The following is a 13,363-nucleotide window of genomic DNA, read 5'->3' on the forward strand; positions in this document are numbered from 1 at the left end:
AGCGTTTAGCCTAAAAGCTGCAGCAAATGGAAAGTATCACTAATTGGCTGGCAGAGGATGAGGAGGCTGCATGGGAAACTTCATATAAACACTGTTTAAGGGACTCTTATACTCTGACAGCTATTCACTGATTACAGCATTGCACTGACAAGACGAGTTTGATGTGCTTTGCAGGCTTTAATTCTATATTTCGCACCGATGATAAAAAATAAAAGGCATTAATTGTGTTAGACTTGTAGACTTTTGCCGCTCAGCACAATGAAAACACTGTGAAGAGGATGTCATATGGACAGTGACTAACTGTCAAGCTGCTCCTATTACAGCGTCTAATTTGCTACAGAGTGGCTAAGACATTTCCTTCTCTGTCTACGGACTGAGGACTGCAGCGAGCAGTTATTTCCACAGACATTTTCCATGCAGCTTAGCAGGAAGTTCACTGAGGTTTGCTCTAATTTGTGACAAACTTCAATGAGGGCAAGGCAGGAAACAATTTTGCCCATTTATCCACCTGATTTCACAAATTTACCAACGATCTGTACCATGCTACCTCCTTCAATACTCCCTAAAAAAGGAAAAAACCTTTGCATGAACAGCAGTTTTGTGTCCAAGCGTCTGGATGTGAATTAGCACGAATTCCACTTATTCCTCTCATGCATCAAACACGAACCTGAGCCTACTGAAAGTCCAACAACACACACACACACACACACACACACACACACACATACATACACACACACTCACACACACTCACACGCCAGCACGGAGTAGGCAAACTTACAGAATTGACAATGCCTTTGAGTGCGTGGAAGCCATCTTTGACAGGAAACACTTGGTCCTTGGTGTCCGCAATAACAGCAAGCTGTTGGTATCATAAAGGAGTTGAGTAAACAAGAAGTACGGCTGATTTAATGCTGCTTTCTTCTTTTTCTGTTTTCCTCTTTATGACTGAGCACTGTCTTTCCTTTCATATCATGGGCAGGAGGAGACATAGCAGATGGCATGACTGTGGCAAACACTTTGCTCAACCATAAAAAAAAAAAAATCATTGCAGCACAAACTGGGAGCAATATTGCCTTTTGTTTTTGACTTGATAAGAGCTCATCACAGGGTGGTTACCAATGGTTACAAGAGACAGGCCACCATGCTGGAGGAGAGGCAGAAAAACTACAGACACCACTGACATAAGACGGAAAGATTGTGACTCCGGTGCAGCTCAGACAGTCTGACATCATTTTGTGCAGCGAGCACAGGAGCTGGAGTGAAGATGATCTGACGTGGAGACAAATAATAAATAAAGCTGGGATCAGATTTTTCTGTGGTCAATCAGATTTACTGGTTTCTAAACAGTGTGATGGGCCAATAACTGATTTACCAGCCAGTGTAAATGATGCCCTTAATCTACAGTCTCTCCTTAAAAAGCATGCAGTGAAAACGCTCACAGTAAGCTTTAGTAGTCACACTCCCCTGGACATCAGTGTTTAACAGATTCTTGGTTAGACGACTCTGCTGGCCTGTCCTCGTGTAAATAATACCAAGACAGAAACTACACCCCAAATGTGTGCTGGAAATAATGCAAGATTGTGATTTTTGTCAGGAAACGTGTGAAGAATTGTCTGATTAAAGATGTGCCGACACTTAAAACATCACTCATTTAGCTTCTTATTCAGAACTTCCGAGGCTCAAACCATCTTTTTGCAACCTCGATTGCAAAAAAGACGCCGTGTGAAACATGAATAAAAACAGAATGTGATCATTTGCTAATGAAGTGTGTTCACAGACAGCAGATTTACAAAGTGTTCCTGAGCCCATGCAGTAATGTCCTTTAAACAATCATGTGTTCACAGAGTGGTGAACCTCTCTCCATCCTCGCTTATGAGCGACTGAGCCTTTCCAGGATGCCCCTTTCAGACCCAATCATGATACTATCACCTGTTACCAATCAACCTTTTTACCTGTGGAATGTTCCAAACAGGTGTTTCTGGAGCATTCCACAACTTTTCCAGTAACATATTTTTACAAAAATCAATGCTGAGGTCAAACATTAAGTATACTGTTTTTTTCAGTTGATTATATGTCAGAAAGGATTAGCACACATTCTGTTTTACTTGCGTACTTTCACACAGCGTCCCAGCTCTTTTGGACTCGGGGTTGTAGAACACAGTCATTTACAGAGTTCACTCCTCATATCATTAACTGATCTAAATGCACTAAAAGCAAAACTATATGACAAACTGCACTAACATTTATTCCAAAGGACCCACCCACTGTTTAATTTTGTTTCAGTTAATTTGGTATTTGTTTGTGCAATGTAATTTACTCACCTCACTAACTGTCATTTGTTTTTACCCCATTGATGAAATACTATGTTTTAGTTTAGATTTTGTTTTTATTGACTGCATTCGCTATTTATCATAGTGTCATCGGCTCTGACTGAAATACAATACAAATACAACCACTAACCATAGAGTGCCCCAGTAGCCAAATGGTTAAAGCACACTTTACAATTTAGTTTCCAATAAAGCTGAAGAATTCCTTTTGAAAAATAATAATAATAAAAATAATAATAATAATAATAATCACTGTGGCTGATGGGAAACTAAAAACTAAAAAAAAAGAAGATATCCAAATAACCAAATATTGCTGTTCTCAAAGCAACATTATTTACTTTATTTTGACAAATGACTATTTGGGGCACACTGAACATGTGAAAAGCGGATCATGCTGCAGGAGTTTTTAATTCATTGTTGTTTTACTTCCATGACAATTTGACTTAAATCCAGAGCTACTGACATGGATCAAGCTGACCAAGGCTTCTGATATCTCTTACAGAGCAAACTACAAACTTTGTTGGACATCTCCTAAATCCACATGGGATTAACGGTTTGAGTGTTATGTGGAATATCACTTTAAGAGATGGATTTTCTGTGCAGGTAACAGCACCCACATTACATGTGTTTAAATTTCTTGACACCTTTCCAACATGGTGTCTCTTGTTATAAAATGTAATCGTTAAGTACACATTCAGTGACAGACTTCACTGGTGTTTCACGGCGGCAGATTAAGACTAAAGCTCTCTTACCTGCTGCTCGTCGAAGTCCTTGATACCCACACAGTAAACACGAGCACCATATTTCCTCGCCTCATCGGCCTGCAGATGAAACAAGTGTGTAGATGAAGTGCAACATGTTGAACGTAAAAACACTGAATGTATGCAGGAAGTCAAGGCACCAAAACCTATTCAGGAAAAATTACATGAATAAATATTTCTAATCAAATAAAAGTAAAACATAAAATAAAAAAATTGTACTTTGAATGTATATTTGCAGTTAAATCAAACTAAACTGAAGCGTCATGTGATTGCTTTGACCGCAGATTTTCAACATTTTTGCACTCAAACAAACACAATGTGACCCTCACCTCTTTCACTGTGAGCTCGTGAACGTAAACTTCAAGTTTCCCGTCTGTCAGAGCCAAAATGATGCTGGACGATTTGGTCTTCTGTGTCTGTATCTGAACTGAGGCCTTCAGGTTCAAAGTGAAAGACAAACATTTCATCAGATCTCAATTTCATGACAATCTGAATGCTTGTAAAAAGCTGCTGTAAATGGATCTATGTGAGAGTCAACTGACCTGTTTTATTCCCTCATGCATATATGTTTCACCTGCTGGTTTCACGTCCCGCAAGCGCTTCAGACCCTCCTCTATCTCGTATCTTAAAACACACAGAACATACATGGTTGATCCACATGTGCACTGAGTCACCTCATAATTCCAAGCATGCTTATTTTTCTACACCATGGGTGAATGTTTCTATACGACCACTAGAAATAATAATAATAATTTACTACTGTTCTGTTTCCACAAGGTGTAGTGGAAATCTGCACTTATGGTTGTGTAGATAACCACAGGGTCTAAAAAGAGACGTTAACAAGCTGTTCTTGTAATAAAGAAGACGCTGTTTATACAGAATGTCTCAGAGTCTTTTTAGGCATTTAGAGACCCAGCGGGAATTGAACCCCTAACCTCAACCGAATGATGTCACCCAAATGCTTTCGAGTAACTACAACAAGGGAAAATCTACAGTATAATGTGTGTGTGTATGTGTGTGTGTGTGTATATATATATATCTATTCGTCATTTCCTTTAATGACATAATTTAATATGACATATAAAGACATTTTTAGACCATGAGAGTCCTTAAGATGAGGTACAGTCAGCATGGACAGAGCGCTGTTCTTCAAGAGATTGTCGCAGAGAATTGTTCAACCAGTAAAGCACAAGATAAAAATCCAGACACACGACAACAGTGTCATGAATCTGCTCCAGAGAGTGTCAGAGTCCAGTACCTGTCTCCAGTCAGGGGCAGCAGGACTGTTGCTTTGGCTGAGAAAACGATGAATGAGACTCTCATTCTGGGGCTGAAGAGAAAACAAAAATCAAAAATTAGGAATCAGAAATATATATATGTTTTTTTCAAAGTAGCTCATGAGCCAGTGACCGGCCATGAGCTTAGACACATACTACATACTGCGACAGGGTTTTCTCCTTCCCTGTTGCATAAAATCATCACTTCCGTTCTTGCTCCTCTTTATCAACCACCCACACAGCATGACATGTAAAATACTCAGAATGGCTATAAATGAGTCAGCGTGATTGACAGTTTTATATAAAGCTTTTCAATGAGCTCGGTTCAGTTAAGGAGACTGAAAGAAGCATAAATAATGAACCAAACAGAAGGGCCTCTCTGAATGTCAACTAATATTAGTGTGTGACTTAAAGCATCTTCTGTGGGACTGAAGGAAGTGATTAATCAATTCACAGACAGGAAACATGTTGTGGTGCTGAGTCACACATAAACACACACAGATCCCGTTACACAAATATATCATTTGTACCTGTGACTTTAAAAGGGTGTGAACTGATACTGGACACCGAGTCTCCTCTGCACAACCTGTGCTGTTCACATTCAGTGTCCCTGTCGCTTCTCAGGAATATCAACAGATTGTTTTGTAAACACAGCTGGTTTCTGAGTTAATATCCAGCCAAAATTAGTGAAAACTAAATCAGCAGAGAGATGAGGAAAGTGTTCAACTTAAGACTTCACCTCCTCGTGTTGAGAAACCAGAAACAAACCAGTCAAATTTACGCAAGTAAGAGTTGTAACACCACAAAGAAAAAATTATCCGATAACGGAAAAAGTCCAGTGACTTTACTTGTAAAAGCAAAGCATCAGTAATTATAAATGCATTAAAGTATTAAAAGTAAAAGTAGCCAAAGGTAGGCATACAATACCCAGAACTGGACACCATGAAATAAAGAAAAAAAGTAAAAAATAGTGGATTTTTTTTTAATTTAACAAAACTTCTTAAATACATGCCTTTAATTGCTCTTAACATAAAGCAGCTGGACAACACCGTTTTTTCAGATCCAGACTGAAATGAGCAGAATTCTAATTTAAATACGGAGATCAAACTGATCAAAGAGTGAGAAACAAGTGAAGGAGCTGAACGAGCTGAACTAATCATACAGTACAGTACTCTGTGCTACTGACACGTCTTGATCAGCAGTCAAAAAGCAAGTTTGTAACTCAGCACTGGTTGGAATTAGATTTTTTTTTAATTCTTCATGTGAGTTTACAGTCAGTCTCCCGGATTTTGTTATCCTGCTTCTCCTTATTGGAATTCTCCTCTTGTCATTTCAGTCTACTCTGTTACCAACAGAGCTCATGTCTGTCTCCTCCTGAGGTTTCTTCAGGAATCTAAAACTCTTTAAAGCAAATTAGCAATTTGCAATTGTGGGCTGGATGGAGTAAATGCTCCTCAGATGAATGAAATTCCAGTGCTGACACTAACTTTGCAAAAAAGATTTAGTAGCAGACTAATGTCACCAAAACATTTTAAATACTCGTTACTTTCTTCGTCATAGTTTATAATACGCAATGTGATAAACCTGCTGCAACAGTATAACTAACATTTGCACGAGGGTAAAAAGTCAGTGTACGAGCGTCTCCGGCTACAGTGAAGAAGTGATGCACGGTTCGAGCTTCGTGTTATCTTACACACAGAAGAAGAAGAATACCAACCATGTCTACACGGTGAGGTTTGCACATTTTGAGACTGAAACAGAAAAAACAGCTCCGGTGTCAGAATTGATATACGGAGAGAAAAAGTCGCACCTGAGCGTTTAAGTGACCAGTAACTCCAGACATCTTACAAATGTGAGAAAATAGTACAATGCAATAGAAACACAGAGGGGAAAATGTAGTCTCCCAAAATGGAAATACTTCAGTAAATGTACTCAGTTACTTCCCACTTCAGTTACAAACACAAAGCACACGGATGCCATCCCACAGAGCGAGTTAAACTTCAGATAATTAAGCGCACAAGTGTTTCCTTCAGAGATCCAAAGCCTTCGGAGCATAAGGAGAGGTGCTGATATTTCTCACCCACATGACACATGGCCCAGTCGCGATCCTCCCCCGCAAACATAGCACAATCTTTAAGCCACACGGCCAGATTTGGCAGGGAGCGGTAGCAGCCGTATACATCCACATCCTGTCTGCAAGTTTCAGAGTCATATGTGGACTAAAAACTAACCGCGCTCAAGTCAGCGATGACAAATCGTGGGTGGCGACTTAACGTCGAACTTTAAGCTTTGAGTGGAGCTCATGATTGTGTATGTTACCTCTTAAGCAGTGTTGAGATATTTTCTGTTTCTAAGAAAGACTACAGATAAAGCGGCAGCGATGCCAAGGACATATCGGAGGGTGGTGGTGGGATTTTTTTTTCTTTAGAGGGGTGGGGGTGGAGGGGGGTTTGATGAAATAGTCCAGTTTGCTCCACATGGCGGAACAGAAGAGCTCTTGGTGAGCGAGCATTGTTTAGCAGATTGTCCTCGTCGCCTTCCAGTGTTCTTTTGCTTTACTGTACATTGTCTGCCTGTCAGCCGTTCTGTGGTGGAAGCAGGGGATATGTGTGGAGCCGGACCCCCCCGGTGCAAATGGCCATTCTCACAGCCCAGAAGACTGCTCCTCTCTGCCACCCACTCCCACCTGGTGCCTTTGCTATTTTCTTCAACCAACCACTTCATTCTGGCTGGGTCGCTACCGTCTGTACTGTGCTGGCAGGCGCTGTTTGACTCAAACGTTATGCAAGCTGAACGTTTCAAGCCGGTTTCTCTGGTTTCGTCTTTTTAATGAATTATGTGCAAAGAGGATGTCATTGATTTTGCAATTTTGATAGTTTGTAAAACAGGTGGGAAGCGCTTTAAATCTGTGCAACAGGCTGCGGCTAACGGCGTACGCTCTGTAATTGTAGACATTTACCGAATTAAACAGCCAACGAATGTGAAATAAAGGCATTTTGTCAAAACTACTGTACCATTTGTCCAAATAACCCTGTCAGTGTCGATATCATTTTTAAGAAATGGTGAATATTCTGTCCGGAAAAACATTCCCTCTTATATTTATTGCTTTATTATAGGTATTTGGGTATTGCTCCATGCTGCTATCGCCATTAAATCATTGCTTGCGTTTGCTCCACGCAATATCTGCAAGTCTAAGTCTGGAGGAGCTGAATTTCACTTCATGTTCACTTATTTCAAAATATGAGAATTATACTTATATAATGTAATTATATAACTATACTTTTTAGGGGGTATGATGCTGACACTGGAGACTTTGTACTGACCTCACAAATCTGTCAGTAAGGTTCTTCACAAAGGAGTAAATCTCGAACCAGTCAGCAGAGACACTTCCAGACCTGAAACAAGAAAACAACAGTCACTTTGCAGCTCGTCAGTGGCAGCAGATTGTGTGCTGGGGAGTAAAATACTGTACTGTATTTGTGCTTTGTACCACAACCACAGTTGGACATTAACACCAGCCACATGCTGGATAATTGTGCTGATAAGTCTGTGTTCTATAGCAGCCACTTCAGCTGTTACAATCCTCAAATGTTCACAGGAGCTTTGTCTTTCTACAAATCTAGCTGGCTGGTGCAGTTAAAATTTATCTCCCCTAACAAAAGGTGGAGAAATCACCAAAGTAACTACATCTAATCAACAGGAGTTCATTAGACAGAGGTGAAGGTATCTAAGTGCAGTACTTCTAGTACAGGTTTGAGAAATTCAAGTCAATCAAAGTTCATTTGTACAGTTCAGTAACACATGTTAAGTTCTTGAGGGGCTTGCAGGCCAACATTAGCAGTGGCTGCTGACCCCGCCAAGCTCATTAAGAAGACAAGGAAAAATGATGGCAGTGTGCAATAGCAGCCACGGGCTGGAAGAGACAACAAAAGATGAACAGGAAATGTGTAACAGAAAAAAAAACTGAACAACACACACAGCAACACATCAGATTAAATATGTGCACTACAAATGTACTAAATCCAATATCAGGCGTCCCAAAGAGGTCAAAGTGAAAAGACCAAGAAAGACTCTGTTGGGCATCCAGTAGAAAGGATTCATTAATTAACACATGGGTGCTCAGATTGTGAGGTTTGGTTCCTTTCCTTCATTCATATGTCTTTGTAACTTTCCTTTGTCCCTTTTTTTGTGCATTTGTCTTCCTTTGTTCTGTCCTTCCATGTGTTCTTCCTTCAATTCATCTTCCCTTCCTTTCTTCAGCTGGTATATGAAACTGGAGATGGCAGGTTTTCCTTTGAGGCACTGCCATCTTTACTCGAGTAAAAGCACTGGCGACTTCTTCCACCACTGTCGTTTGTCTCATTTAAACTGATTAAGACTTGGTAATTGTCGAAAAAGATGCATAAATTTCTGGCTGTGACCAAGGACAAACCAATGTTAGGTGGGTGTCAACCTGTAGCCCTTGGCCCTTCTCACCCCTCGATAAGTCAATCTCACCACGATGAACGCGGTGTATAAAATGTGCCCTTGATGTAACGACAAAGAGGTAATTAAACCAATAATTACAATTCAATGTATGTGCGAAGAACATAAAACAGAAGAGTTTGACCATTAGGAGGCTCATCTTTCATGCCACCTCTCTCTCCTCCCTGCTGCCCAAAGACAAGGTCACACAGCGGAGGGAAGAGACGACTGAGGGAGAAGGAAAGTTCCTCCGCACTTTGACAATTTGGAGTGTCAGCAGGCAATTAGCAGTGGTTTACTGTGGTTACATGTCGTGTGAAGTAGTTACATTTTACACACATCTGTGTCATGTTGTGTCATTTGGGTTTGTCAACATCGCCTCGCGCTGAATTCCATACGATTATTTGATCTATACCAGTGTCTCAGCTGACTTTCCAGAAAATGTATAATTCCATACTCCAGTATAAAAAATGCTACTGTGACAGATCAGCCGCCAGTGAGACCCTTGGACCAGCAGGATCAATCTGGGTGTGAAAAGTGCAAGAGGCCCTCCCTCATTATCACCACTGAGGTGCCCTGGAATAAAGCCACATCAGACTGGAGATGTACTGGTCATCTTCCAGGTGTGAATGTGTGTCACAGTGTGAGTTTGGCTCTCACTGAAACTCCCTGATTAAAAAGGTTTAGTTACACTAAAGGCAGCACTTCACAGGATGTTTCCTTGGAAAGAGCGACCTTAGTGTTTAGGAAACCAAACAGAAAAGCTTTCATAAACTGGCTCAACACTGAAACATCACCGCTTGGTATTAGAACACCAAAATAGATATTTCTTTGCACAGAAACGTTGCGGGTTACTGCTGCAACAAACTGCTGCATCCAATCAGTCCCATCAGGAAATCCAACAGTTTATCTGCAGGAACAAAGTAAACTTCCTGCAAAGAGACATGCAACTATCTGACACTGTGCAATCACTGCAGACTAAGCTTTTATATATCAGAAACATTCATGTGCATGTGCAAGTCAAACAGACCCCCAACCTGCAAATACAAATACAATGCAGAGCAAACTAAGATCTATGCACTTGGTGAAACTTGTGCCAATAATCTCAGCCATCAGCCTGTAATACTGCAATTTAGATGAGGGTGGGGTGGTTTGAAAATGGGTCAGGGGAGCAGTGTTTCAACTCAACAGCCCTGAGTAATGGCCCATGTCCAAGCCGGGGGAGGACAGGATTAAAAACAGTTGTTGTCAAAGCCGTAAACTCCCCATAATATATTGGAGCGCTTTTTGCATGATGCTACTGCTGCACTGCAAAGGTTTGCTGAACTGACTGAATGTGGCCGTGCAGCATTTGTGTGTTTGATGTCTGAGGCAGAGCTCTGAGTGCATTAAAGACACAGGAAGTGGTACATTCTTGCTAGCTTGCACGATTAACACACAACTTTCAAGGACTTCTCGAAGACGTTTAAGGTCTTCTTTCTGGTGACATTCAAAGACTCAAAAACAGTCAGAAGTTAAGGTGACGGTGGTGAAATTCCTGCCAGTTGATCCTATAAGACAGATCTCTGTGAATGTAGAAATGATGGAACCTTCAGCTCACAAAAAGTATTTTAAAGTAGTAAGTATTTCTGTTTTTATTGTGAGGAAGATGCCAAACCTCCATTCTTCCTTTTTCATGGTCACTACCAAACACTGGCAGCATGTCTCATGAAAGGGAAATAATGTATAGACAAACTCATGACACCGTGGGGTATGTTCTTTAAAGGCAGCATGGGTAAGGCTTGGTTAACCTTAGCTGGATAAAACTACATGGTTATTGTTTGGGGAAGTGTGGTCATGGTTACACTTGTGTGGTTTCTTTAAGTTTGTCAGAGTAGTGTCTTCCTACAATGTAACCAGTGAGCATCACATGACTCCAATCACAGCCAATCACAGACAGGCCTATCAGACCTGAACAGTCATACGCCCAACTGAGTCTGGACCAGATCCATCCAGGTTCATCTTGACCAGTTTCAAACAGTTTGAAATGTGAGGGCCTGTAAAGGTGTTTCTTTCAAGTCATAGTCAACACACTACATACATTTGACTTCACTGCTGACTATTTTCAAAAGCATGCTGTAATGTCAAACTTCTGAATGTTTTTTTTCAACTTCCCAGAGAGGAACTGGTTCAAACTAATTGCCAGAAATCTTCGAAAAACATCAAAACTTAAACTGAGTTTGGTAATGCATCTTCATAAACGTCATGTCTGTTTTTATTTAGCCAAAGCTGCTCTAGCTGCAGATAGATTTAAAAGATCTGTACTGAATTACAACGCAATGATAACATCACTTTCACAAAATGAAATCAACTGAAAGCAGTGGGTGCCTGGTTATTCAGAAACTTAGAACACTGTGGTGGAACCATTACAGAATTAACCCCTGATCCTGACTTTTAGTGTTAATACTACATCATATTTTGTTATGCTGTGTTTCATGCATTCATTGTTTTTTTTTATTGTTTTTGTGGTTTGTCTTTATAACTCCTAGTGTGTTGCATCCACCCTTCATGAATTGCAAATTGTGTGCATTTCTGTAAAAGTGTTAATAAATTACACCAAACTGGTCAGCAGTAAAGTGCACAGTAACTTCAACTAGCAAATGGGCTAACATGCAAACTCAGTGCTTTGCTCTTTTCAGTAAAATGCTCACCACTGGCAGCTGCCCAGTACAACCACAGGATGTTGATGGGCTCTCAGCAGCTCCAGTGAAGCAAGCTGGAGCTCCCAGCTGCCTTCTCATGGTGAGCACCTCTGTGATGTCACCGTTAATGAGGGAGAGGAAAGCAGCCATAACCCCATCCAACAGGTGCAGGAGATGCTACAATGAAACCTGTGACACAACTGGGACCAAATATTGACAGGTGAAGTGTTCAGGCCGTGAGTTCCTACCATCACTGCAATAATGAAAAAGCATGTGGGCAGCAGAATGATACTGCCGACATGTTATTCCAAATGCATGGGCATCCAAATCCACCTCCACTCTTCTGGTTTCAGTTTGTTTTCCACAAGACTTTGAACCTGGCTGCAGAGATTTGCTCCCACCCAGCCAGCACTGACGTTGGGTGATGGGCTCTGCCTCACGGTTCCAGCTCATCCCAAAGGTGTTGGATGGGACTGAGGTCAATGTAAATTCCACAGCAAATTAGCAAACTACTTCGTTACGGGCCTAGCTTTGTGTTCAGGTTGTGTAACAGGAAAGGGCCTTCCCCAAACAACTGCCATCACTGTCTTCTGGCGTGCACTGCAGTTCTCAGATTTCCCTTCATTACACATGGCCGCCACATGAGACAGAGTGTCCACATACTTTTGGTCACATCTGTTACCCAACCTAATACAGCGGAGTCACCATTTTTGGTAGCAGCCATCGAAATGCAATAAAGTCCAAACCAGGTCACAGAAAACTGTGTCACACCTGCGACAACCCCCACCCCCACCTCAACCCCAGCTCTCAGCTCCCATCCCCTCTCCTCTCCCTCCACAGCATCAGAGAAACTTCACCTCAGAGCAGCGGTCACATTATTATCTCCACGGTTAGCGTCGTCAACAGCGGTCTGAAACAAAAGCTGACATACTTTCTTCGTACTTACTTGTCTAAAACAAAGTAGAGGTCGTAGGCTCCGTGACAGGACGCTTCCTCTGCCCGGCAGGACGAAGCAAACAGCCCCAGGAGGATCACAGCCACCGCCGCCGAGGTCCACCGACTCTTTCCGTGAAAAAGTTCACCCACCGCGGTGAAGTAACGTGACAACTTCTCCAACATTTTGACCTCGAAAAACTCAAAGAAGGTTCGAGTCTCGTGTTGAAAAACAACAACAAATAACGTTTTAGGCAGTTTCAGCTGAAGACGACGTGCACATGCCCTCAGAGTGAGCAGCTACATGTCAAAGTTCCTCCAAAACAACCAAGTTAACGAAGGGACCTGCGAAATTAAGGAAATCACTGCGCGACGTCACCAGCTGTGAAGTTTCTTCATCTTCTTGACTCACATCCTCAATAAAACCGACCCGCCACCTGAGCTCACCCTGACTCTGTTTATAAGATAACCTAAATCACTGCTAACAGTAAACTTCACCGCGCTAAAGCACATACAGACAGAAAAGTTTGGATGCATTCAAGTGCAGCTAGAAAGCTCGTACTTCTGAGCGCTACTTTTATCGCGGTTGTAAACGGTTATAAAACGACTCTCTTATGAGTCATAATGCTGATGGTTTATGTTTTGTTTTATCAATGCACTGGCACTGCATTTAACAGTAACCTCAAATGAAGAAGAGATTTTCATTAAGTGTGCAGTTTAATACGTAATTAAGTGGCAGAAATCGTGAAAAGGTGTAATTTTTAATATTGGTTTTGTAGTTGAATTTAAACAGGAGTGCAAGAAATATTTTAGTAAATCAAGAGAGCTGGGGGTAAATCACCTTGCATTTCATATAATTCAAGGTAATTTAATCTATAGCAACATTTTATGGGGTTAGATTTTGTATCTTTTAGTAC

At 41.2% G+C, this 13,363-nt stretch overlaps 1 protein-coding gene across 1 annotated transcript in view; it reads right to left on the reverse strand.

Moving 5' to 3' along the window:
* Positions 1-12,975, reverse strand: part of antxr2a (ANTXR cell adhesion molecule 2a) — a 73,942-nt gene extending 60,967 nt beyond the window's left edge. The window contains exons 1-7 of the mRNA XM_076731636.1: positions 12,460-12,975; positions 7,692-7,763; positions 4,350-4,421; positions 3,634-3,715; positions 3,421-3,525; positions 3,083-3,151; positions 782-862 (exon numbers count right to left, since the gene is read on the reverse strand). Coding sequence (XP_076587751.1) covers positions 782-862; positions 3,083-3,151; positions 3,421-3,525; positions 3,634-3,715; positions 4,350-4,421; positions 7,692-7,763; positions 12,460-12,632 — 654 coding nt within the window. The 5' untranslated portion in view covers positions 12,633-12,975. The remainder of the gene's footprint in view (positions 1-781; positions 863-3,082; positions 3,152-3,420; positions 3,526-3,633; positions 3,716-4,349; positions 4,422-7,691; positions 7,764-12,459) is intronic.
* Between the last annotated feature and the right edge of the window lie 388 nt (positions 12,976-13,363).

This window comes from Chaetodon auriga, chromosome 5, assembly GCF_051107435.1.
Source record: "Chaetodon auriga isolate fChaAug3 chromosome 5, fChaAug3.hap1, whole genome shotgun sequence".
Taxonomy (NCBI): domain Eukaryota; kingdom Metazoa; phylum Chordata; class Actinopteri; order Chaetodontiformes; family Chaetodontidae; genus Chaetodon; species Chaetodon auriga.